The 24,566-nt window shown below is 38.4% G+C and overlaps 1 protein-coding gene across 2 annotated transcripts in view; it reads left to right on the forward strand.

Annotated features, from left to right (window-relative positions):
* Window positions 1-10,957: 10,957 nt before the first annotated feature.
* adcy5 (adenylate cyclase 5) overlaps window positions 10,958-24,566 on the forward strand; it is a 178,934-nt gene continuing 165,325 nt past the window's right edge. For both annotated transcript variants that reach the window (XM_023277993.3, XM_035951777.2), the window contains exon 1: window positions 10,958-12,936. In XM_023277993.3, coding sequence (XP_023133761.1) covers window positions 12,001-12,936 — 936 coding nt within the window. In that variant the 5' untranslated portion in view covers window positions 10,958-12,000. The remainder of the gene's footprint in view (window positions 12,937-24,566) is intronic.

The following is a 24,566-nucleotide window of genomic DNA, read 5'->3' on the forward strand; positions in this document are numbered from 1 at the left end:
TAGTATCCCTTTTCTCTTAATGTGACTGCATTTTCTTCCTTTAATCTATTGAAAGTAACGAATTTTAGCTTTTTTAGCTCCATTGAAGTGATAATTTAACCATCTAGATTAAAAACATGCACACTTTTACTTCGTCACCACATCTCTATTTAACGAAAGAAGTTGGCATGTCATTTAAATGGGATGTTACAAAACCATTTATTACAAAAGAACAACTAACATGACATAAGTTATGGGACACTTTAGCAAAAAAAAAGAACAGATAGCACAACATGTAGTAGCAACTGTTTTCAGATGAAATAAGCTTTGATATGTAACCAACAAAAACTGCATTGTAGCCCAAATATGTGTTGGATGGTTAAGGACTTTTATTTTGAAAAATAGAGAACAAAATCACTTGTTTGATGCATAAAACTGGTGGTTGTGATGCTTTATTTATCTAAAGGTGTGTGAGCTGAAATACTATACCCAAGTGACGTGCGTCTCTCATTGTAGGATTAGTAGCGTTTTTTTGGGCAATTTTATATTTATACATTTTAGAGTTCTAATCCCAAATGCTTGATATTATGTTAGAATCAGCTGTAGTTGCTCCTTTATTGAGCTTTTTTCGTTGATGCTTTCTGCAACACCGCCCTTCTGCGTACATTTTTACATCTCTGGAGTTCAGCAAAAACAAGATTTACAGCTGAAGTTGTCTTTTAAATGGTCTTTTCACCCAAAATAATATTGTTTCTCACACCTCTATCTACCTGCAAAGGTGTATTAATATTTGGACAAATTTTTAAGACATTCAATCTCATTTCTTAGATTTTTTGCCTCCACACTCGTAAATGGGACGTGAATTGAATTCCAACGGCCTCTTTGCTCTAATGTGAATACTGCTGAAGTAACTTGCAGGGGTTTTTTGTAAATTAGACCCTTTAATGTTTTCCAAGCCCCGCTGCTCCTGTTGTGTTCTTTAAAATGTGACCTCAGAAGCAGAACCTACTTTAGCTTGTGTCTTTTAAATTCAACATCACCGATAACACACAAATAACAAATTACGTTGTTGAAGTCCTGCTTGCTGCCACGATCATAACACTCCTTTATTCTCGCAAAGTAGGCACTGAGTGGCCAATTCCAGACCTCTGTGCTCCTTTTTCTCCCCTTTTTCCTCATAAATGGTTGAGCATGAGCCAGGATTCTTGTTGGAAATGTGTTACAGGAGCACAAGTGCAGCTCATTAGAAAACTGCATGAAAGAGGAGATCTGGATATCTGGAATGATGATCTGTGTTATAACCTAAGTTAACAAAAAAAGTGCACAAGCATGGTATATGTTACTCCAGAACTGGTTCTACTGAGTAAAATTTTGATACAATTGTTTTGCATGGGGCCAGGAGACTTTGTACAGGTATGAATAATGAGTATATATTTACAATAAACCTATAATATGGGAAGCAGATTTGCTTTTTTTTCATATATTTACTGGCATGCACTGGTGCACAAATACAGTTCATGGAAGATTGATGAATCCTGTGAATTATAACACCTTCCTGATACTTCTAGGGAGGAAATGTCTAATTTTTATGTGTGCCTTAATGTACTAGTGAGTCATTCAGTGGTGCACTATGTAGGTGGGCACGCTATCAGCTAGTTTAACAGCACTGGAAGGCTTCACCAGCTAAATAGGACTCCAGATATCTGAAAAGCCATTAGCCACACTGCTTCATGCTTTAGTGAAAATGAATTTGATACATATTGCCTGAGTTCTGAGATTTCATCCAGGCCTTTGATGTAAAGCAGCTTTAAGTCCAGAGTGCAAATACTTGAGGTGCATTCAAGAGCATCTGGCAACGTACAGCACTGTCACTGTCAGCCTCATCAAACTGCATTTATGACATGCAGTCCTAAATACACTACCAGTCAAAAATTTGAACACACATTGAATGAGAAGGTGTGTCCAAATTTTTGACTGGTAGTGTACATTCCGTACTTCAAACACAAAATTGTAATTATGTCGAAGGGAATACATATATATATATATATATATATATATATATATATATATATATATATATATATATATATATATATATATATATATACATATATATATATATATATATATATATATATATATATATATATGTCTGTGTGTATATGTATGTATATATATAATATCTACAAGATACATGTTCCTTTTAAGGTTATTATTATTATTATTTCATTTTTTAAATTTATTTATATAGCAACTTTTAAAAGAAAAAAAAAAAGACCAACAGAAGGTCAGTCAGTCCAAGCAGAAGGAGACAGACCAGAGAGGCAAAAGTGTAGAAGAGTTAAACATGGTAAAATATTTTCAAAATTAATCCATAGAACAACACCAGATAAAATGCCACATCCAAGTAAGAAAAAGAACAAGTGGAATAAAAGAAAATGGAGAGTAAAGCCATAAGCACAAGGTGAGAATAACATCCATCCATTATCTATACACCGCTTCATCCTCATTAGGGTTGCAGGGGGGCTGGAGTCTATCCCAGCTGACTTGGTGCGAAGGCAGGGGACACCCTAGACAGGTCACCAGTCTGTCGCAGGGCAACATATAGAGACGAACAGTCACACTTCCATTCATACCTACAGGCAATTCAGAATAATCAATTAACCTGAGAATATTTTTGGACTGTGGGAGGAAGCTGGAGTACCCGGAGAAAACCCACGCATGCACAGGGAGAACATGCAAACTCCATGCAGAAAGATCCCAGGAAAGCTGGGACACGAACCCGGGATCTTCTAGCTGCAAAGCGAAAGTACTAACCACCACACCACTTTCTGCATCATTCGTCTTTAGAATCAGTACAAACATGTATAGCTGAATTAGTCCAGTATTACAACTTGCTATTGTGTACCGTTTGAGCAGTGTTGCAGGTGAGCTGGTGTGCTCCACCTGCAGCTAATGGGGATGGATGCATACAGGGAGATACATGGAGATATTAACAGTAGAGCTACATTAAGCCATTTTAAAACAGGAAGGGATTCTTTACATGGAAAAAAAATCTATATATGTAACTCTTATACACAGAAATAAGGTTTTTGTGGTTTGAAATGACCGGAGAAGGACAGTTCTATATGTTTGAGCTCTAAGGAGAAACTGATTTTATAATGAACAACCAAAATCTAACTAACTAGAGAGTCACAATAGCTTGACTTCTACTGAAGCTCAAAAACGCTGGAACCTACAGCTCCAGCTCCAGTTTGTAAAAGACTTTCTGTAGAAGAAAAAAAGGTTTTCACAGGATGCACAGCTGAACCGGCCATCTGGCTGATAGGTACTTTCTGGTGGGCCGACATGCCTTGTGGGCCTTTATTTCACTTATTTATCAAGCTGTAGGGTGCGCAGTGGTCTCTCAGGACCTGGAAATAAACATGTTTGTGCGCCAACTTTAGTGTGACTTTACAGTTTATGCAATGCTACTTTTATATCTGCAAGATGCTGATCATCCAATCAGCCATTTCTCTCTCACACATACAGGGTGCCCTCACTTGATTTATTAAGGAATCATCCAAGAAGCTCACAGTTGTCATTTTGATATAGTGAGTTTATAATTTATTCAACACCAATCATCTGATCAATAACATATCATGCTTATTTCCTCTCTCTCTCTCTCTCTCTTGCAGGATAACATTGCTTGTTTTTGGGTTCATTGCAATACAGATTATAAGTTCACAATTCCACTTTTTTTTAAAGGTGTATATCATGTTTTCTCTCTCTTAGTCTTCCTTCATTCCCCTTTTCTCATTACACAGTTTTGGTATGGGATAGTTGGTGTACATATGAATATGAGTCCAAAAATAAATTGTGTGTGATTGAATGTTTTGGGCTGGTCAGGGAGGTTTTTTTTTTCCCCCAATCCAGCCCTAACAAGCAGAACTTGCATGTAAAACTGTTTTATTAAAGTCTTTTACAGCTGTTTGCAACAGTAAAGGCTACATCCAGCTATTTGAATTGATATACTGCCAGTATGAATGTGATCACAAATAAATGATGAAAGATTTTTGTCTTAAAGCCTATAATATGCTATGTGGGATGTAGGACTAAAATACAAAACACAGTGGGAAAGTTACAAAAGCAAAAGGCAAGTTTTAATTACTGAAGGTGATTAAAAATCAGAAAAGCCTAAAAAAAATCCAAAAACCATAGATGACAGACAAAGGTTAGCCAGAAATCCAAAAAGCAACAACGCATGAACAAACTGAAGAAAGAACCCAAGCAACACAAAGCTGGTAAAGAAACAAAAAAAACAGAAGAATAATGTTAGAGTTACATGTGATTTTCTAAATGAGTTAAATGTGTTATTCTTAAAAAACAAAACAAAACTTTTTAAATCAACAGTCTTATGATAAATATTGTTACACAAGCTGCCATAGCCCATAAGACATTGAACTGCAGTTTAGCATCTAACCAGAGGTGCAAAAGAGGCAACAAAGTTCAGTCTCCAGTATGGTATGTACAGTATGTCACAGTATAAACAATATAAAACAGTATGGACTGTGAACACACTAATATGTGAATATACAGATATATGGTCAAAATGTAAAATAGATAAAATATATAAATATACATAAAATTCTGCCCTTAAAATAGTATAAATTGGCTAAATTTTCATTGCGGCCCAATTTTAAAAATTAGTGAGAACTAGAATTTGACTGAATATACCTCATGACAGTCCAGTATGATTCTTTGTTACTCAACAGTTGTTGAACAAGTGTGTCAGGCATAGGCTCAAGCTGTGACTCAAACAAAATACATAATCTAAGATACATTAGTGATTGATTGTGAGTCCCATTTATTGAGCACAATAGCAGATTGTCCATGGCTTGTGTCTGTGTGTGCGCGCGCGTGTGTGTGTGCGTGTGTGTGTGTGTGTGTGTGTGTGTGTATGTGTGTGTGTCTGTGTGTGTGGCTAACAGGATGACTCACACACAACACTGCAGGCCTCGTCATTTTCTCCTTTTTATGAAGGAGAGAAGAAAGCTGCTCTGATGCAGACTGAATTTCCCTCCTGTGTTTCATTCTGTGTTTTTTTTTCAAGCTGCTCTGGTTCTTCATTGTCTTCATCATGCAGGTGTCGTAACGTTCACCTCTTGTTCATTGTTCTGCAGCTTCAATGAATTCATCACATGTGCAGTGAATGTCTGAGTGTTTATGTGTTTGTCATGATGTTCAGTTAGACATCCAGCCAACACACATAATAAATAAGTAAATGGATCAGTGGATCATTTTCTGCTGCTCTAGATGGGATTTTCATAATGAGCTGTAGAACTTTTCCTTGGTGGAATGTTCTGGTTGGAGCATCTGAGCTGCCATTTCGTTTGACCTCGTTTATCCGATGTGATTATTCCTATCTGAGCTGTTCAGCAGTGGTTCAGTGGTCCAGTGGTCTGGAACCAGCTACAATCCACCATCAGCTGGTCATCTCCTGCCTAGATATCTGGGTTATGAGAAGACAGATAATGAGTGTTGCCATGGTGTGGTGGTTTATGCAATCTAAAGTATCATTAAACAATCTGGGGCATATGAATCCTATGTTGAATAATGACTTTCATCTACTGGAAAAATGGAAACAACAGGATTCCACAACTCATGTTTTATATTATTATGGTGCCTGAGGTTTTCATTATATCAAAAAACCCTCTTAGCAGACTGAATTTGTCAATTTGTCAATTTTTTCTGCACTTTAAGAAATTATCTTTTTATGCTGTACTTTCTTCCACCCTGGACAGGTCTCCAGTCTATCACAGGGCTACATATACAGATGAACAATCACACTCACATTCACACCTACAGACAATTTAGAATCACCAGTTAACCTGAGCATATTTTTGGACTGTGGGAGGAAGCCAGAATACCCAGAGAAAACCCATGCATGCACAGGGAGAACATGCAAACTCGCAACACGCAGAAAGATCCCAGGAAGGCCGGGACTCAAACCAGGGATCTTCTCGCTGCAAGGCGAAAGTGCTAAACACCATGCCACTGTGCAGCCCCTCTATTCTAATTAACCATAAAAAAACAGGTCATAATTGGGAATTTGTTCTTTTATAATGTTTACATGTAAAATTACCCTATTTTTTTTGTTGTTGTTGCTATATTCAAATCAGCAAAAAAAAAAAAATTTAATTGAATTATTTTACAGATATTCACTGTTATTTAAGAGAAAAATATGCATATTAAAAACTGGAAAATGGTTAAAAAGAAAAAATAATAAAGAAAACAACAACAACAAAAAACTACTTTACAGATTTCTCCAGTTTTGTTAAATTACACCTCTTAAAATCACAAATGTTTTAATCTACAATTAAAGAATGCTAAATAATAGAAATTATAGAAAAGCAATACAGGTGAAACTATATATAATTATATATAAGTATGGCTCATTATTTTACAGATATTTGTCATTACTCTCACTGTGTATATATTTATTTACTGTTTTTGAATGTTATAGTATTCCATTGTTTTTCATATTTTTTCTGTCGTCCTTGCTGCCTGATTTTCATTGTTTGTTTGTTTGTTGATGTTTTGTCACTTTTTTCAGTGTGAGTACTTTAAAGACTTTTTGTTGCTTTAGATTTGAGGTTTCATATTCCTGTGGGTACAGCATTAAAAAAAAAAACAGACTATCATGAAAAAATATAGAACATTATTTACCAATAAACAAACAAACTTGCAGTCTAAACTAGAAGCTCATCTGCTGACTCAAGATCATGTGGTATCAGCTGCAGAAAGGCCAGTAAACAGACAGTGAGGGGAGATTTTGTTAAAAGTTATAATCAGATGTCTTAGTAGGTGACTGACTGACTAACTGCATGGGGATTTATGAGGGAAAAAGCCCTTAAATAATGGTAGTTTATATAATAATAGCAAATTAGAGGACAGTAATGAGATTAGGAATGTCTCATACTCTATTTTCTTATGTGCAGAAGGATAAACTGTTCATTTCACACTCAGATGATGGCAGTAGTGTTCTGTATAAATCATCCGGGAACACAAGCATCAGACTTTCTGAAGTGCAAATGTGTATGACTTTAATTACAGCGAAAAATTGTTTACATGTATATATTTTAATTTTAACTGTATTTAATCGCCAAGTGCTGATTTCTACAGGTATTCATCAGTGAAATCTGTATCTTCTTAATTGTAGCTCATGTTCGCTATAGAGATTATACAGTTACTTAATTTATTACATTAATTAATGTCCATATTGGTGAGTGGAGGCATTTATATGCACATATACATCAGACTGTGAAGATATGTAAAATAGCTTAAGTGTTTTGCATAAATGTTATTGGTATATATAAAAAAGCAATTTACATTGTTTTAATTTTAGATTCCAGTGTGAGCTCAGTTTGCTTTCAGAAGGTTCTGCTCCTCGCAAGATGAGTGAGAAAAGTTACTGGTCTTTTCAGTATTTAATACAATTATGATACATGTGGTGATTTCTGTGCTGCACAAGATTAACACTGGCAAGAGAGAAGGACAGATTTGAATTATTTAGTCAAATTAAAGCAGCACTGTCTGCCTAAAAGCACTATAAAAGTACTGTATGTTTCCTAAAAGTGATTATATTTTACTAATATTAGAGCTTTAATACCAAACTATAGTCAGATGTTAAATCATTGTTATGGAGAAAGAGTCATTTGATAGTGTTTAAACTGTTTTCAGGGACGCTTTGCTTGCTTATATTCTAAGAAGATTGTTCATACGGTGATGTTGTATGTAGATTACAGTATATAAACATCTCGTCATACACTTCGAGCTATTTTGTCAGGGGCCATTTTCTAGGTTTAGGCTCGTTTTCTTTGTTCCAGTTAAGTGAAATCTAAAAGTCATGACATGTATTTTAGACAATAATGTTCTTCAAAGTTAGTGCCAACAGTTTGGTAAAGCCACTCTTCAGAAAGCGCGGCTGGTAAAGAAATGGTTTTGTTTGGAGTGAAAGAATTTGACTGGCCTTGCTACAAGTCTTATCAGCAACATCAGAGAATGACCTTTTGCAAATCCTGCTGCCCAGTTTTCCAAAACCTGATATAAAGTCTGAAACTGAAAGGCTGCGGCTGCTAAATGGCATCAGATTAATGTCCAGTATTTTGGAATAAGATGATTAACACTCACATATAGTAGTACAGTTTGAGTGCACACATACTTTTGGCTATGTAGAGTAAGTGTAAAGTAACTAAAAGTGTAGTTTGAATGAAGTTTGTAAGTTGTCAAACTGACAAACTCAAAACCACACAAATACAGCACTTCTGTAAAAGCAGACATTTTCTTTCCACCACTGAATTCTGTTATATAAAAGAGAGACAAGAAAAAGAGCAATCAGAATATCAAAAATGGGGAATTTACAACGATTAGATCTGTTTTCTTACATTAAACATGACTAAACAGTGTCAGATGAGTGCGAGAGAAAGACTAAAAGAGAGCACACAAACAAGCAGTCACGAGACGAGCAGAGAAAATAAGTTGCACTACTGGAGTCGAGATAATTTTGTATCTGATTTAAAGGACAGCGCTGAATAGAATCCCCTGTTCTCCCCGCTAACAATGTTTCACCCCTGATGAATTCCAAAAAGGGCATCAGAAAATTCAGCTGGAGGTGAGCCGGTCACAGCAAAAACACACAAGGCTGCTGTCACATGCCTCCCAATTTACATTCATTAGCACACAACGTGCTCTAAAGTGGGACAAATGCTGTTTTTTCCTGCAGCGGGGCAACAAGTTGACAGAAACACTGGACTGAATCGTGCAACTTAAAGGAAAGCAGAAAAAGAATCAGAAATACTTCACTGGTTCTTGAGGAGATGGTGCTTATGTTAAAACTGCTCCCATTCAAACTTGAAATTTAATCAGTGGAACAATAGATTTTTATAAATGCAGACAAGTATATCTATTATATTACATACTATAAGGGGGGTGTGAGTAATGATAACAAATGCAGAATGCAAAAAGAAAAAAATCCATTACAAGTTTCAAGCATTTTAAAAATTGAAAAAAAAATCTGTAAAAATCATACATTGGAGAAACTATCATCAACTTTCCGTCCAACAAAATGTTTGTCCAAAACAAAATTTATACAAATACAAAGAAGGGATCATGATTTAACAATTAAATAGCAAAATCAAGCATGACAGAAAAGTGATAGAAACTAAAGAATATAATTTATGCTAAAAATGAACAAATTCATCTGTCTAGAAAAGTGAACCTTAAAGGGTGTTTTTGAAGGTTCTGAAGCAGCAATTTGGAGAAAATAGTTTTAAGGGTTAGGGTTAGAGGTGAAGGTGGAAGAAACATTGTGTAAAGGACCCAAAGTCAATGGACCCAGTTTAAAACATGAGTAGATATAAAAGTATATGTATTATAGTATAAATAAGGGGATGTGAGTAATCAGAGAAATCAGAAGAATGCAACATTTTAAAACTTCAAAAAATATTAAATTTGAGAATAAATCATCAGCTTAATATCAACAAAATGTTTATCCAAGGCAAAATTAATACATATATAAAGAATGCAGCACAATTAAATTGCAAAATCAAGTATGGCAGAAAAGTGATGAAAACAAAAGAATAGTATATAATCTATGTTAAAAATGAGCAAATTTATCTGTCTAGAAATGCGAATCATAAGAGGTCTTTTTGAGGATAAAGATACAATTTGGACAAAAAAATTCAGAAAATATAATGTTGGAACAGGAGAATGATGGTGTAAAAGACTAAAAGTCCTGGACTACTGGGACCAAGTTTACAGCACAGGCAGATGGAAAATATATCCAAAAAAACATAACCAAAATTAGAAAAGTATATATAGATGTTATTTTATGTTATTTTATATATATAGGGATGTGAGTAATGATAAGAATGCAGAAGAGTGGAGAAAAAAAATGTCCATTTCAAGCTTCCAACATTTCAGAACTCATGAATTTGAGAAACTGTCATCAACTTCATCTACCTAAACAAAATAGGTACATATATAAAGAATGCTTCACAACAAACAAACAAACAAACAAACAAATAAATAAATAAACCATTGCAGAGAAATGATAAAAACAAAAAATGCAATATAATTTTGGTAAACAAAAGACCAAATTCATGTCTAGAAAAGTGAGTTGTAAAAGGTCTTTTTTGAGAGATATAAGACTGCAATTTGGACAAAATAGTTTTAAAAATATAGTGTTGAAAGAGGAGAATGATTGTGTAAAGGACCTAAAGTCCTGGACTACTGCGACCCAGTTTAAAATATGAGTAGATTAAAAGTATATATATTATATATGAGGGGATGTGAGTAATGACAAGAAATCAGAAGAATGCAGCAAAAAAAAAATCCATTACAAGTTGTTCAAACTTCAACAAATCATAAATTAAAGAAACCATCATCATCTTCAAAATGTGGACATACATAAAAATGCTTCACAAAAAAGCAGTTAAATAACAAAATCAAACATGGCAGAAAAGTGATAGAAACCAAAAAATACTATATGATTTCTGTAAACAAATGAGCAAATATATCTGTCTAACAAAGTGACAGATGTTGTGTTTAAAGAGGAGAATAAATGCATGAAAGACTGAAAGTCCTGGAATACTGGGACCCAGATTGGAAATGGGAACCAGTAGAGAAATAGGGGTCCAGTGAGGGAAGATTCACCCTTCAGAGTGTGTGTGTGTGTGTGTGTGTGTGTGTGTGTGTGTGTGTGTGTGTGTGTGTGTGTGTGTGTGTGTGTGTGTGTGTGTGTGTGTGTGTGTGTGTGTGTGTGTGTGTGTGTGTGTGTGTCGTCCAGCTGTGTGCACAGATCCGCCCATTCATCGAAAGCACCCAGGGGTCGCTCAGCCTCTTTGGTTCCGGATTGACCAGCGCGTCATCCAATGAACGCGCGTCCCGGCGTGACTCACCCCTTCTCTCTGTCCAATGGCGGTGCTTCGGAGAGGCGGGCCCCAGGAAGCACACTTGGTTGAAAGACCATTAAAGCAGCAATCAGCGGTAAATATGTTATGATGCCACGCTCAAAACAGACATCGAGAGGATCGTCCAAAGCTTCCGTAGGAGAGCGCTTCTGCACCGCGTAGACGCTTCACGAAATGCCGCCTCTGTTGCTACTGCTGTGCGTAACCGCTGCGGAGGAGGCTGCAAATCAGATCAGGGGTCGCTCTCTGGGGGTTTGAGCAATGATGGACAGCTGTTGGACATTGATTGAAGGATGAATTAAACGTGCGGTAGCGCAGGATCACACCATGGACCGAGGAGCTGTGTTCTGTGACTGCCTGAAGTGGAGGAGGAGGTGGAGAAGGAGCGGCTGACTATTCCTCTCTGCTCCGATCAGCACAAGTGTGAGGAGGATTCGTCATGATGCTTTTTGGTCAAAACGTGAGGCTCCCGCTGCCACCCAGCCTCAAATGTTTGGCCGAGGCAGGTGCATGAAGACTTTCCAACATGGGATTACTATTTTTTTAGTATTTCGATCCACCTCCGTCTTTTCTGTGCACAAGAAATACAGGAAACATGTCCGCAGATGTATAACGGATTCGTAATTGATGGTGCTGCGCTATGATCTCGGGGGACTGAGTTGTGTAATGATTTTTATTCCATCTACAACAATCTCTCCACGGATGATGGTTAATTGGGCCCAATGATGTAGAGTCAAATCCACCTGGATCTCATGTTCCCTCCTCTTGTGGCGAAACTGGCTCCCCTGTGACTTTTGCGCATATTCAATTGTTTTTATCCCCAGAGCTTCTCTCTGGTTGTTGCTTTGGATGATTCCATTCCAAATCTTGTAGAATTTTCCTCAAAAAGTGGAGATTTAACTGTACTGGCTTCACATGCGCAAAACATGGGGAATTCTGTTCATAAAAGACGTTTAATGCGCCTCATCCTTGGCACCAAATAGTTCCCTGACTTTATTTCTCAGTGGAACAAAAACTTTTTCTGTAGAATTTAATTCCTCAGGCACAGCCCTGTGCTTCTGCTCTCCACATGTCCAGATCAAACAGTGTCAGCCCACCCGGAGTCGGTGCGCCCGGGCTGAGGGGAGGGACCGAACACAGATCAGCTTGGGGAGAGTCTGAGTCTGTGGCCAACGGGTGCCCATACTCGGCCAGATCCCCGCGCAAGAAGCTCACCCGGACCAACAGCCGGTGGAGGGAGGAGGATGATCTGGAGCACCGGCCGAGCGGGCGAACCTCCACCGCGGTCAGCAGGGTCAGCTTCAGGTCCAGGTCGGCTTGGCAGGACCATGGCGAGGAGAGCCGAGACAACAACCGCGCATCCAGCAAGCGTCCAGACGGCGAGGTGATACCCAAGTCCGTGGAGCTGGGTCTGGAAGAGCGCAGAGCCAAGCCGAGAACCGACGAGGAGGAGGTCATGCCCGAAGTAAACTTTTCTCTGGTGGCCTGCTGCACCAGCGTCATGCACATTTTCAAATCCAAGAAATTCCAGTCGGAGAAGCTGGAGCGACTCTACCAGCGCTACTTTTTCCGCCTCAACCAGAGCAGCTTGACTATGCTCATGGCAGTACTCGTGCTGGTCTTCACAGTCATGCTGGGCTTTCACTGCTCCGGTGGGACTGCGGGGCCGAGCGTCACTTTCGTGGTGGTGTTTTCCGTGGCTATCTTCCTTACGCTCGTACTTATGGTGGTGTGCAACAGGAACGGCTTCCACCAGGACCACATGTGGGTGGTGTGCTATGTGGTCATCCTGGTGGTGCTGGTGATCCAGGTGATCGGAGTACTGCTCGTTCAGCCCAGAAGTGCCTCGGAGGGGATCTGGTGGACCGTGTTCTTCATCCATGTAATCTATACTTTGCTGCCCGTCAGGATGCGCGCCGCAGTCATCACTGGAGTTATACTTTCCGCCATCCACGTGACCATTTCTGGGATGTTAAACGGGATGGACAGCTTTCTGTGGAAACAGGTACGTGGAAGAACCTACTTTGTTTATAAAGTTCCATAACAATGTGCGTAAACTTGGGATTTTACGCATTCGCGGTACGCAAAAACGCACAGCGAAGAGTTTCCTTTCAAGTTTCTTCTGACTCGATTTATTTTCCCTCCCTGAAATTAGTTAACAAGCAGTGAGATTATGCTAGTAAGTGGTCTGTATTGGATTAGTGGATCTATTGGTTCTCCCCCCAGCAGAGGCATGCGCAGAGAGAAAACCAGAAAGTGGCACCACAGCTGCTTGAATCACCTTTTCTGTGCTCTTGAGGTCCAAAAGTGTGTGATTCAACTGGTCAAATCTGCCAAAACGAACAAAAACACACAAAAAAGAAAAAAGCTTTTGGAGAGATCAAGGAAACGTGTGATGCAGCCACAAGGAGGTTATGATGACAAGTATTCAATTATTGCACCACGCCTTTAAAAGTATAAACACTTTCAGATGTGATCTGATTTGAAGGAATTTAAGCATAATTTTTGGACAAAGTTTATTGTGTTAACCAAACAGCATGTAGACTAATCAGAGTTAAGTGATTGGAGAAACAACTGACCAGAGCCAGAGGTGCATTCTGGGAAAAACAAGGGCAAAAACGATGCTTTAAGAGCCTTATCCAGTCTTAAAAACTCCTGAATAAGTGAAGTTTCTTGGAAACAGAAACACTGGAGGGAACTGAGATGTAACATGAACAAAACTTTCTGTTCATAAGTTCTTTGTTGTAGCATCAGGCTCTTAATTGGCAACTTGAGGTTGTGATTTGTAAATACACTTTGACTGTGACATGTACCTGCTGGCTACCATGGAAACCACAGCTGGCTTGTTTGCACCTCAGGTGTGCCAACAGCAGTAAGTTTAGCACAAATGCCAGCTGCACTTGTGCTAAGCACAGACCAGTCAGGCTTTATTTTGGAGTTTTTTATTTAACACTTGCAATTTGTTCAACAAAATCCAACAAAAGACTTGATTTATACACAGAAATAATATCAGAAAAGAATTTGATTACATGTGTAGAACTGCAATCTGGAACGTTTATAGTGATCACAAGATAGAAAAACAAATAGCACATGTTTTTCTGTCATGTAATCAATTGTATGACATTTAATTTTTCTGCAACATTCGGCATAGCAACACATTTTAGAGCTTCCAACATTCAAAATGAATAGTAATTGCCAAAGAAATGATTGTATTTCTGAAGAAAAACCAGATGATTCCTGTTTAGATGGAATTTGTGTCTGTTTATTGTTTATTATGGAGATCCTGTAACAAATGCTTCCACAGAATTACTTACTGAGAATGCATTTGGATGCAGAGGATGTTTATCTGACTTTTTTCTTTACTAGTGTATCTAGTCAATCAACAACTTAGTCATGCGGCTTATTTAAATTTGCATCCGCTTACTGTAGCTAACAGCACATTCCTAACCACGGATGTATATCATATTTACCACTGATTATTCCACTGTAAAGTGCTGGTTAAATGCTTGAATTCACAGCTGGTTTACAGAAGGCAAAAACCCCAAACAAAACAAAAACACGTTCATGGCTTTGGAAAGACTGATTTCAGGTCATCTGTTTAACTTTACTGGGACGTGTAATAAGCACACCGTGGATGCTTTCAGGGGATATTGTTTTAATGTGACGCTGAGCCTGCGTGTTCCTCATAACATCCAAATTGCCTCTAGTAGTATTTTTACAGCATCAATATTGCGTTCAAACATTTCTCCAGGGCTGCTGGACTTTATCTGCAATAAAGGCACTCGCACAAATGGGTTTAATTTTCCACCATTATTTAAAGGTGCATTTAATTGCATCGTCTGCTGAGGTCTTCAACTTGGTGTTATTAAGCGTGACGTGTTCTCTGTGTTTATGTGCTGCTTCTTACACGGTAGCTGCTCTCTCCCACTGAAGGCTTTTGGCTGTTGACCCAATTTGCTGCGTTAATCAGGCCCTGTGCTGCCCATAAACATGTTCTTTAACTAACAGTGTAGCTCTTATACAGTAGGTGCTTTTATAAAGACTGAGTATGGAGAGAGCTGCCTGGTAATGTCTTTTGTGCTTCAGGACCTCCCTGAAAATACTTCAATACTACTGCACCATATGGCCAAAATTAGTTGAGTAGTTTTTCCTGAGGATGTTAGTGGCTCCATATGAGGGATTTCTTAGTGATAAAGGGGTGTTCTAGACTGTTTTGCACCTCCAAGATTGTGGCAACAGTTTGTGGGAGTTCCTTCATCTGAAGAAATGGGATTAATTGGATCACTGACCCTCTGCGATTCCAGACTTAACGCCCAACACAAGGCTAGATTTCTACTTCTGCACTCTTATGGCTCTGCTGCATCTATGTTTAGGCCCCAAGGTTATGCTGTGGGCTATACTGTAGGAAATCTGTACCTCCTGAAAGATGGAGCTACACATCAGGGCCACAGCACTGAGAGATGTCATGTAAGGACAAAGTGTGATTGACTGCTTGTATGATGTTGGTAGAGTTTCTTGGGAGTAAAAACTAAATTAAGGTAGTTACCGAAACACTGTCCATAGTATTGTCCTTTTCAGTTACACATTGAAAAAAAAATATTGTGCAAACCTGCTCCCAAAACCGGCAACATTCTCCTGTAAGACTGATTACATGCATTTAAGAAGCAGGAGTCCTGAGAGCCCCTTAATTTTGATTCACAGTCAGCTACAGTTTGTGTCGACTATAAGTCACATCTGCTTCTGACTTGTTGTACTGACAGCTACAGCTCTGTTGTCTCTTCTGAGGTTGTTCACCTGAAGGTTTTAAGAAATGATGAATCTTGAATCAGTCTATCGATATTCAGCATTTTACCAGATCGTTGGTATTGTATTTTTTCTTTGCTGATTGTCAATGAAATCAATTAATTTTAAATGTGCTCCACTGGCTCTGATGCAGCTGCTTTTGTCTCTGTATGTGGCAGTTTCTCACCCATAGCACTCTCTGATTGGTTACACGACTTTAGTATTAGCCTGTCAGCACTCAGGAAGAACATTGAAAAGTTATTTTTTAATATAAACATGCAACAACTTTAATAAAAGTTTAGATTTGTGTTTTGTTATTAAATTTTTACCCCATGATTTTCAGTTTTACTGCAAATATATAGCAGTTCCTTCTCCTTGGTTACTCCTAATCAGCATCAGCCCTGAGAAAAAAGTTACTGGTATTTTTATGTTTGTTTACAAAGATATGAAGTGCACAATTTCAGCTTATATGTGGTCAGTGTGGCCAGTGAAGAGAAACTTTACACAGGTTTGTATGTATTTTGGATCTGCATTGCATAAGTTGTGATCTATTAGCAGAAAAACCATCACAACATTCTTTGTCTGAATTCAGATTTAAGAGAAGTCCGATGAAGAAAGAAGAGGAACACATTTGGCTGCATGCAGCAAATGAAATGCACACTTCAGAGATGCTGGTGTGCCAATACCCAGAAAGCAGAGCGAGAAAAGAGGGAGAAAAGCGATCACCACACTGGTTAGATGAGCAGTGGTTTACATCTGTTGCCTGTGATTGAAGCAAAATGCAATACAGCCATATCACTGGTGGCTCAACCGGTGCAAATACTGGTGGTTAGGTTCTAAAATCCTGTGGTAAACCTTGAAACTAGAGAGTTATAGCAGCAGAATTATGCCCATAATTTCAATCTCACATTCCTGAAAGTTCTGGTGTCTGCTTACTTTTGGTCATAAATTGTAAATAAATATATATCTGAAGCTGTTGAATATGAGCTAATTAGCTGTTTGCTCTAGAAATTAAAAGACGCAAATGCCCAAGATTATATCTTTGGTCATCAACAGTGCATCCAACTTTTAAAAGAGAATATTTTATTTGAACACCATTTTAAAAACACTGATGTTGCAGAACAGCCTTGTAACATGTCAACTCCTTTAGTCATCTTGCAAGTACATCAGGAGTGAAAATGTGCAAAGAATGTGTCAAACACCGGAAGAGGATGTAGAATCCTTCATCCCTTTTGTTTCTTTTTGGAATCCAATGTTTGGTTATATAAGCAAAAAGCCGGACTGATAGTTTGGTTTTTCTTTTGCGTGAATGGCATGTGACCCCGTATCTGTTTGTATTTTCTGCAAAAACTACATTGTCATTTGATGTGCTGATGCGAGTGTGTGGGAACGAGCTGATGTATTTGTTGTTCTTTCCTCACTCCGCTGTTGTTTTTAGCATATCTCGTCTCCCCTGTTTACATAGGACCTGGCTTGTTGCTGAGTTAGACGACTGTTGTTTATGTAAGATCCCATGATATTGCTGTTTCTTGTACAGGTTCTCGCAGGGATGTATTGGGTTTCTTTAAGTCTTTGAATCAGTCAACCGCAAGATTTTGTTCCCCCCATGCTCTTTGTCATATTAGCATGTACTGGAAAACAGTGCAAAATTTGGATGATTTTTGCACTTTGACTTTGAACTTTCAAGCATTTCAGAGCATCCACAGGACAGCTCTCCACTGGATTGTGGTGTGTTAATGTGGCTTGAAAATAATGCTCGTCATACTCAGGCTAGATAACAGCACTGGATGGACTTGAAATGTGTGTCCGCGGTACTTTTGACAAGTTCAGGACTGAAACCTGAAGAGGAAACAACTTTACAGCTTAGTGTAACTGGTTTGATGTGGGTAAGCAGATAAATCTTTTTAGAACATAGAAGGCTCTTTTTGTCCATAGGAAGTGTTCCAGGAATCCAAGAGGTTAAATTTGGCTGAAATCTGAAAGTTTTGTAAACTTTGTATGTAATTTGGTTAAAGAGAACAGCTGTTTATATTTTAAAGTCTATGTTTCATTGTAATGCAGGAACTAACTGCTGACTCTGTTCTTGTTATGTACAAATGAACGGTGGCACCGTCATGCACATGCAACAGGTGCGAACAGTAACTTTTCAGAGTCAGGATTTTGTGTGGTGTTAAGTGATCAGCATCAGGACCAGTTTTGCACACAATATTGTCACAACACGCAGGTGTTCATTTGCAAAATGAATCAGTTGTTCGATCATTGAAAAGTTTTGGCCCCTTCAAACTTCCTCCTCTTGAATGAAATTTCAAGTTGAAGTGTGTTTTGATGCAGTGCAGGTGAGCCAGCAATGTACTGCAGACACTCACGGAATTGGACTTTTAGGGAGTATTTCAAGTGGTGCAGGAGCACTAGGAGCAGTGTATGTTACTACTTGGAAAATGGACGTTGGCGAAATTTAAATTGGTACAATTTTTGCTTTTTAACTGAACTTTTTCATTGCACCTTGTTTAGGTACCTGAGAAAAATAGAACTCTTTGACCTTTTCCACACAATTTGATCCCTCTGATGTTGGTGGTGGTGCTAGTGCTCATTTGCGGTTTCATTTGGGTGTTCAATCACTGAAAACGCACAAGCCACCTGTCTTTCCAGATTTAGCTCCCTGCAACTTTTTCCTCTTCCACTAAATGAAATTCAAGTTGAAGTGTGTCACAGATAGTGTTTGACACACTTCAGGAATGGAACTACCAGGGAATATTCCAAGTGTTGCCGGAGCAATGGAACTGGAGCGGTGTATCGCTGCAAGAGGTGACTACTTCAGTTAAATTTAAATCAGTCCAATTTTTGCTTTTTACCACTGTACACTAAACATTTTGATTGCACCTTGTATATGTAGCTTAGACAAATAAAAGTCTTTGATGTTTACACACATATTGATTCCCTGGTGTTACACATGTTTTTGTCACCCCACACTGGTGTGCCTTTGCAAATTCAATCAGCTGTTCAATCTTTGAAAAGTTTTTTGGCTTTCACCACCTGGTCAACTCTTTGCAACTTCTTTCTCTTCCACAAAATGAAATTCAAGTTGAAATGTCACTGTTTTTATTCAGTACAGGATATCCAGCATGGATTGCAGATGGTGTTGACACACTTAAAAAACAGGATTTCTGCAGAGTATTTCAAGTGTTGCAGAAGCAATGGGACCAGTGTGTCGCTGTATGAGGCGACTACTACTACTTCAAAGAGGATGTCAGTTAATCTTAAATCAGTCCAATTTTTGCTTTTACAAGCGCAAAGTGAAGGTTTAGATTGCACCTCATATATATATATATATATATATATATATATATATATATATGTTAGTGGTGGACTCGATTTAAAAAATTAATTACAGGCTTTGTAATTAATTATTAGCAATTAATTGCAGTTTTGTCAAATAGCAATATTTGACACAATAAGTGAAGTTTTTCCAATTCAAATAAAATTGTGGTTGACAGTTGAATCAATGAATAGACATATACGTGTTTATAATTTAAAATTTAAAGTTGAAGTTCCAGCCCTTATATGTGTGTGTGTGTGTGTGTGTGTGTGTGTGTGTGTGTGTGTGTGTGTGTGTGTGTGTGTGTGTGTGTGTGTGTGTGTGTGTGTGTGTGTGTGTGTGTGTGTGTGTGTGTGTGTGTGTGTGTGTGTGTGTGTGTGTGTGTGTGTGTGCGTGTGCGCATTAGTGCTGTCAAACAATTACAATGTTGAATCAGATTAATCACAGGGTTGCTGTGGATTAATTTAGATTAATCACGATAAATGCCATTCATTTTTAATCTATATTAATCGCCATTCATTTTGTGTGAGCAAAGAGATTCAAGAAAGAAGGGACTATATATGTACTTAACATGTTTATTAAACACCTGTACTTCAGTGAAAAGAAAACTCCTTCCTGTAGAGTGTGCATATTACTGGAAGTTGGTGGACTGTTCCGTCTTTGGGGGTTTTTTTGTATTGAAAAAGAAGTCCAACGTGCTGTTTAGTGCAGGGGTATTCAACTAAACTTCAAAGAGGTCCAGTCAGAGACAATGTATTAAAGCAAAGGTCCAGAAAATCTTAATGTCTAACTTGAATTAGTGTGATATATGTTGACGTAACCTAGTAGTTTTGTTAGTGTCTGCATGTAATCAATAACTGACCATCAAATCAAATAAATTCAGTACAGTTCAAAAACGTTTTGACATTTAACTTTTGATATGAGAATAAAATGAAAAATAATGACTGAACAACCTGAACCAACTTATATACATCTTTAACAATACCTAAATATAAAAACATTTAAACATTTGAACACTTTAACATTTTTTTTCCTCTTATATCACTCCCCTTATACCCCTGCTGCTTAATGGGAGAACTGAGCTGCCAGTATTCTGAATCATGGCCTGAATGGTGTCAGGGTCGTTTTCAAACACATTTGGAGCTCATTGGTGAGTCTGGAACCATATTTAGTTTGGATTGTATTCACAGTTGAGAAGCTGGCTTACAGCTGTATGTTGAGCCAAACATAGTCAACATGTGCAGGGCGACTTTCCTCTCGGTGTCGATTTGTTTATTACTCCGCCAAGGAACACCGCAGAGTTATGTGACGATTAGCGTACGTTTGTCTGTGAACCTCTCTGTTCGTCTGCAATATTACTCTAAAACAGACTAACGAATTTGGATGAAATTATCAGGGAAGGTCAGAAATGACACATGGACCGCCTCATTACATTTTGGTAGTGGTGCGGCTTATAGTCTGGATCCACGGATTTGTTAAGGATTTTCGCCACGACGTCGCCGTAACCTTGACAAGTGAATGCTTTGTCAGTTACCTGCATCAATTCGTTAGCGTTACATACTTCGGTCACGCAATTCGATATCTGTACTACATAACATTCACATGCACAACACGTACCTGTGCTCACGCAAGGCAATTTTGTATTTATTTAGTTTGCTTTTGGGTCGATCTATATTAAATAGACAGATTCTGTGTTACCGTGATTTCTGAATAAAATTGAGGAATGAACAGTCTTGGCGGAGCACTGCACTCTCTGTGTGCTTTTCATGTTTATGTTTTGGCCCGTCCTCCTCTCCTCTGTCCCTCACCTGTTTTCTGAACTCAGCTGCGATGTTTAGCGGCTGGAATGCAGAGACCAATTCATTGGCTGAGTAGCGTCACATGGGATGGCTGAACTCATACCTAATTGGTCTGTGTGTTTCCTGAGCTGATAAACTAATGCCGTAAACACTGGAAAAGCTGCGCTGGTAAAATAAAAGCGACCCATCAAATTTAAAATACCCAAAATGTGATGCCAGAGACCTTTCAGGGATTTTGAGTAATTCTGCGCTGCAGATGCATTAATTGCGTAAAATTTTTAATCTGATTAATTATGGTGCTGGATTAATCCATGTTAACATGCTAATTTTGACATATTAGCTATATAGACATATATATATATATATGTATATATATATATATATATGTGTGTGTGTATATATGTGTGTGTGTATGAGTATGTGTATGTGTGTATATGTATATATATGTACATATGTGTATATATGTATGTATATATGTGTATATATGCATATGTATATATATATATTTTTTTTTCTTTTACCCTCTGCTATCCCTACCCAGATCCCTACATGTCTTTTTCTTTTTTTCCTCAAGAAAGGCGCCGCGCAGCACTGAGCTTTCATTGGCAGGGCAGCTCAAAAGAAATTTTCGTTGTATATGAAAATGTGCAATGACAAATAAAGCATCTATCTATCTATCTGTCTGTCTGTCTGTCTGTCTGTCGGTATGTATGTATGTATGTCTATATATATATATATATATATATACATATATATATATATATATATATATATATATATATATATATATATATATATATATATATTAGAGCTGGGCGAGGTCGCAGATTTTTTCACAAAAAGTCCCGATTCATGATTTATCCGATTTTTTTTTTTTTTTTTTTTTTTTTTTTGGCCCCCTACCTAGTCTCTGCATGCTGGAGTCCAGTCTACTTTATGCAATTGAGCTGCAGCCCGCATGTGGCATGTTGGTCCGGTTTGCAGTACGTTTCCAGCTGTGATCCGGTGTGTTTACCTGGAGAGGGCTGCAGCTCATTTGCATAAAGTAGGCTGACTTCTACTTTATGCAAATTGGATGCGGCATGCGGAGAACTGTCCTCAAACTTATAAACTACGTGTCGGTGACCCAAAACGAGGACAGATTTAGCTGCTGCAGATTATTTCTCGCTTCAAATGCTTTCAGAAATACTTTTCGCTGATGGGTTTTTTGAAATAAAAGGGAAAGTTTGCGGCCGAGCCGCTGTGTTTATCCGACTTGTCTGCCGGACTGTCCAGCTGAAAGCTCGGTCACGTGACCACGTAGCGGCCTGCTGTTGCTCAGCGCTGTCATGTGACCATGTTGTGGTCCGCTAGTGACCCGCCCACCGTCCGTGCGATTTTCAGATGCGGTGCGTTGCCGTGCGGGAAAATCGCATCTAGTGGACACGCGCCTTTAGATCTGCACCTCTCGCCGCCATGTTGTTTGTGTATCAAGCGCGGGGGGGAAGGGGGCGTGCACTCTGAACTACGGGAGCTCAGCGGGAAGGCGTTGGTGGCAGATGTTGATGAGAAAATCTATTTTCATTAAAACAAATCGACATTAAGTACAAACTCGAATTAATTGATGAAATCGATTTATCGCCCAGCCGTATATATATGTATATATATATATATATATATATATATATATATATATATATATATATATATATATATATATATATATATATATATATGTATATATATATATATATATATATATATATATATATATATATATATATATATATATATATACACAAGTTCATCCCAGTTTTAAAACAGATATCTTGGTGGCTTCTGACATGCAAATCATCATTTATACTTCCAGTTTTAGTTTCCTCAAAAATCTTTTTCCACAGGATAGTGGTTGGTGCTACTGTCAGCGTTAGGGATTGGTATTAGAAACAGATTTAGCGTTGCATTCCTGAAATATTGTCAGATTTATGATAGCCAAATTTTAAAAAAAGTGTCAAAATAGGTGCAGCAGTACTTTTCACTTACTCCTTGTCAAAACCTTGGTGTCAACATTACCCAGAATTCAGCTTGGCCACCCACGGTTTGGTCAGAGATTGCGATGTATTATCTTAGTAGCAGCTAATGTAGCCTTGAGTTGATCACCTCCCACAGAGATGTGAAACAGGCCACAGAAATTCGGTGAGCTCATTTCTGTCTTTTTACGCTCCTTCAAGTTTTATTCATTTTTAAAATGTGCAATTTTTAGTCCCAGCCGACGCCACTTCTGGCAATTTATCAGACTTCAAACAGCTCCCTCTGGAGCCACAAAAGCATAAAACATTACTTCTTACATCACCTCTGCAAATCACTTCTGACTGTGTTGTAGAAGAGTTATCTCCCATCTGATCTGGTACCGCTTTAACTTGCTGCACCATTCTTGAGATAAGTCTCTCCAGAGCTCCTGAGTTACTTCCTGGGCTTGTTTCCTGAGCTTGTTTCTGGGACTGTTGGGTTGAAAGGCCTTGTTTCCATTCTTCTCTGCCCTCCCTCTCCATATTCACTGAGGAGGGCATGTAAGCGGACTGGTCCCAGTTGGCAGGATTCCAGTGGTAACATGGTTTTCTGCCTGTCTAATTGAATTGCCTGTTGCTCACAATGTGTGGAAATTCAAAACAGATGTCTGCATCATCTCGCCTCCTCATTACCTGACTATTGTTACACCCATCCCTTACCCGTTTCTGGACATACTTTTAATCTCCCTGTGAGACTCGACCCCTGCGGACGGGCTTTTAACCGCTTTCCTCCCTCAGAATGAGCTGCAGGCCGATGAGATAGAAGTGGCCCTCGGGGGAAACCGTGTCAACCAGAATCTACACATCAGATTTCACATCACACTTCGTCCGTCGTCCCCTGAGACAGCATCCGCATGTATGGTTTCAGCTGTTTGCTCGACTGAATTGTGTTTTAGATTGTGCAGAGGCTGAGGACAGATGATGCTGCTGTTTGGGAGATTTTATTTGAACCAAACATGGATGCAGGGCAGGCCAGAGTGGCTTCCAGAGACCACTGCTGACGCATTCTCTTGTGAGTCCACAAAACGGTGCTCAGTACTCCTGTAACTTAGCAACAGATTCTATTTGACAAACACCAACTTCTCGCAGTGCTTCCCTGGGATCACCTGTGTATTTTTACTGGCAACTGCAGACATCATTGTATGCACTGGGTCAACCTGAGATGCACAGCTTCTGTAGAAGGCTTCTATCATGGTCCCTATACACTGTTTTGTTTTCCTGAATCCCCAGATACAGGCCCAAATTTTCCAAGACATGGTGCTCATCTTTAAATAGATTATCTAATCACATTTTATACAGAAAGGATGTTTGTTCCTGTATATGAATAAAACCATAACAGTGGTGATGGAACTTCTTCTCAGTCCATCTTCAAAACATCCAGTGTTGGTTAGTCTTAATAGCATAAGCAGTAGCAACATCAGTGATAAAAAGAAAACAGCAGAAAAGTTAACAGAAAAATCAAGACATCCGTCATGACTCAAGCTTCATTTTTGTTTTGCAGTTTTTGTCTTTACAGTGTTTTTTTCCTTCTGCATTGGACTTAACTGCCAGATCATGTACTGGATGAAAAACATATTAAGCAGAACCTCTAATCATATTTCCAGTCTTCATACAAAAATTAGGTTTTTTCTCTTTGTCCCTGAAAAGGATTTCAAAAATTTACACAGTTGTGATGGTGCTTGTGCTCAGT

Source organism: Amphiprion ocellaris, chromosome 11 (genome assembly GCF_022539595.1).
Source record: "Amphiprion ocellaris isolate individual 3 ecotype Okinawa chromosome 11, ASM2253959v1, whole genome shotgun sequence".
NCBI lineage: Eukaryota > Metazoa > Chordata > Actinopteri > Pomacentridae > Amphiprion > Amphiprion ocellaris.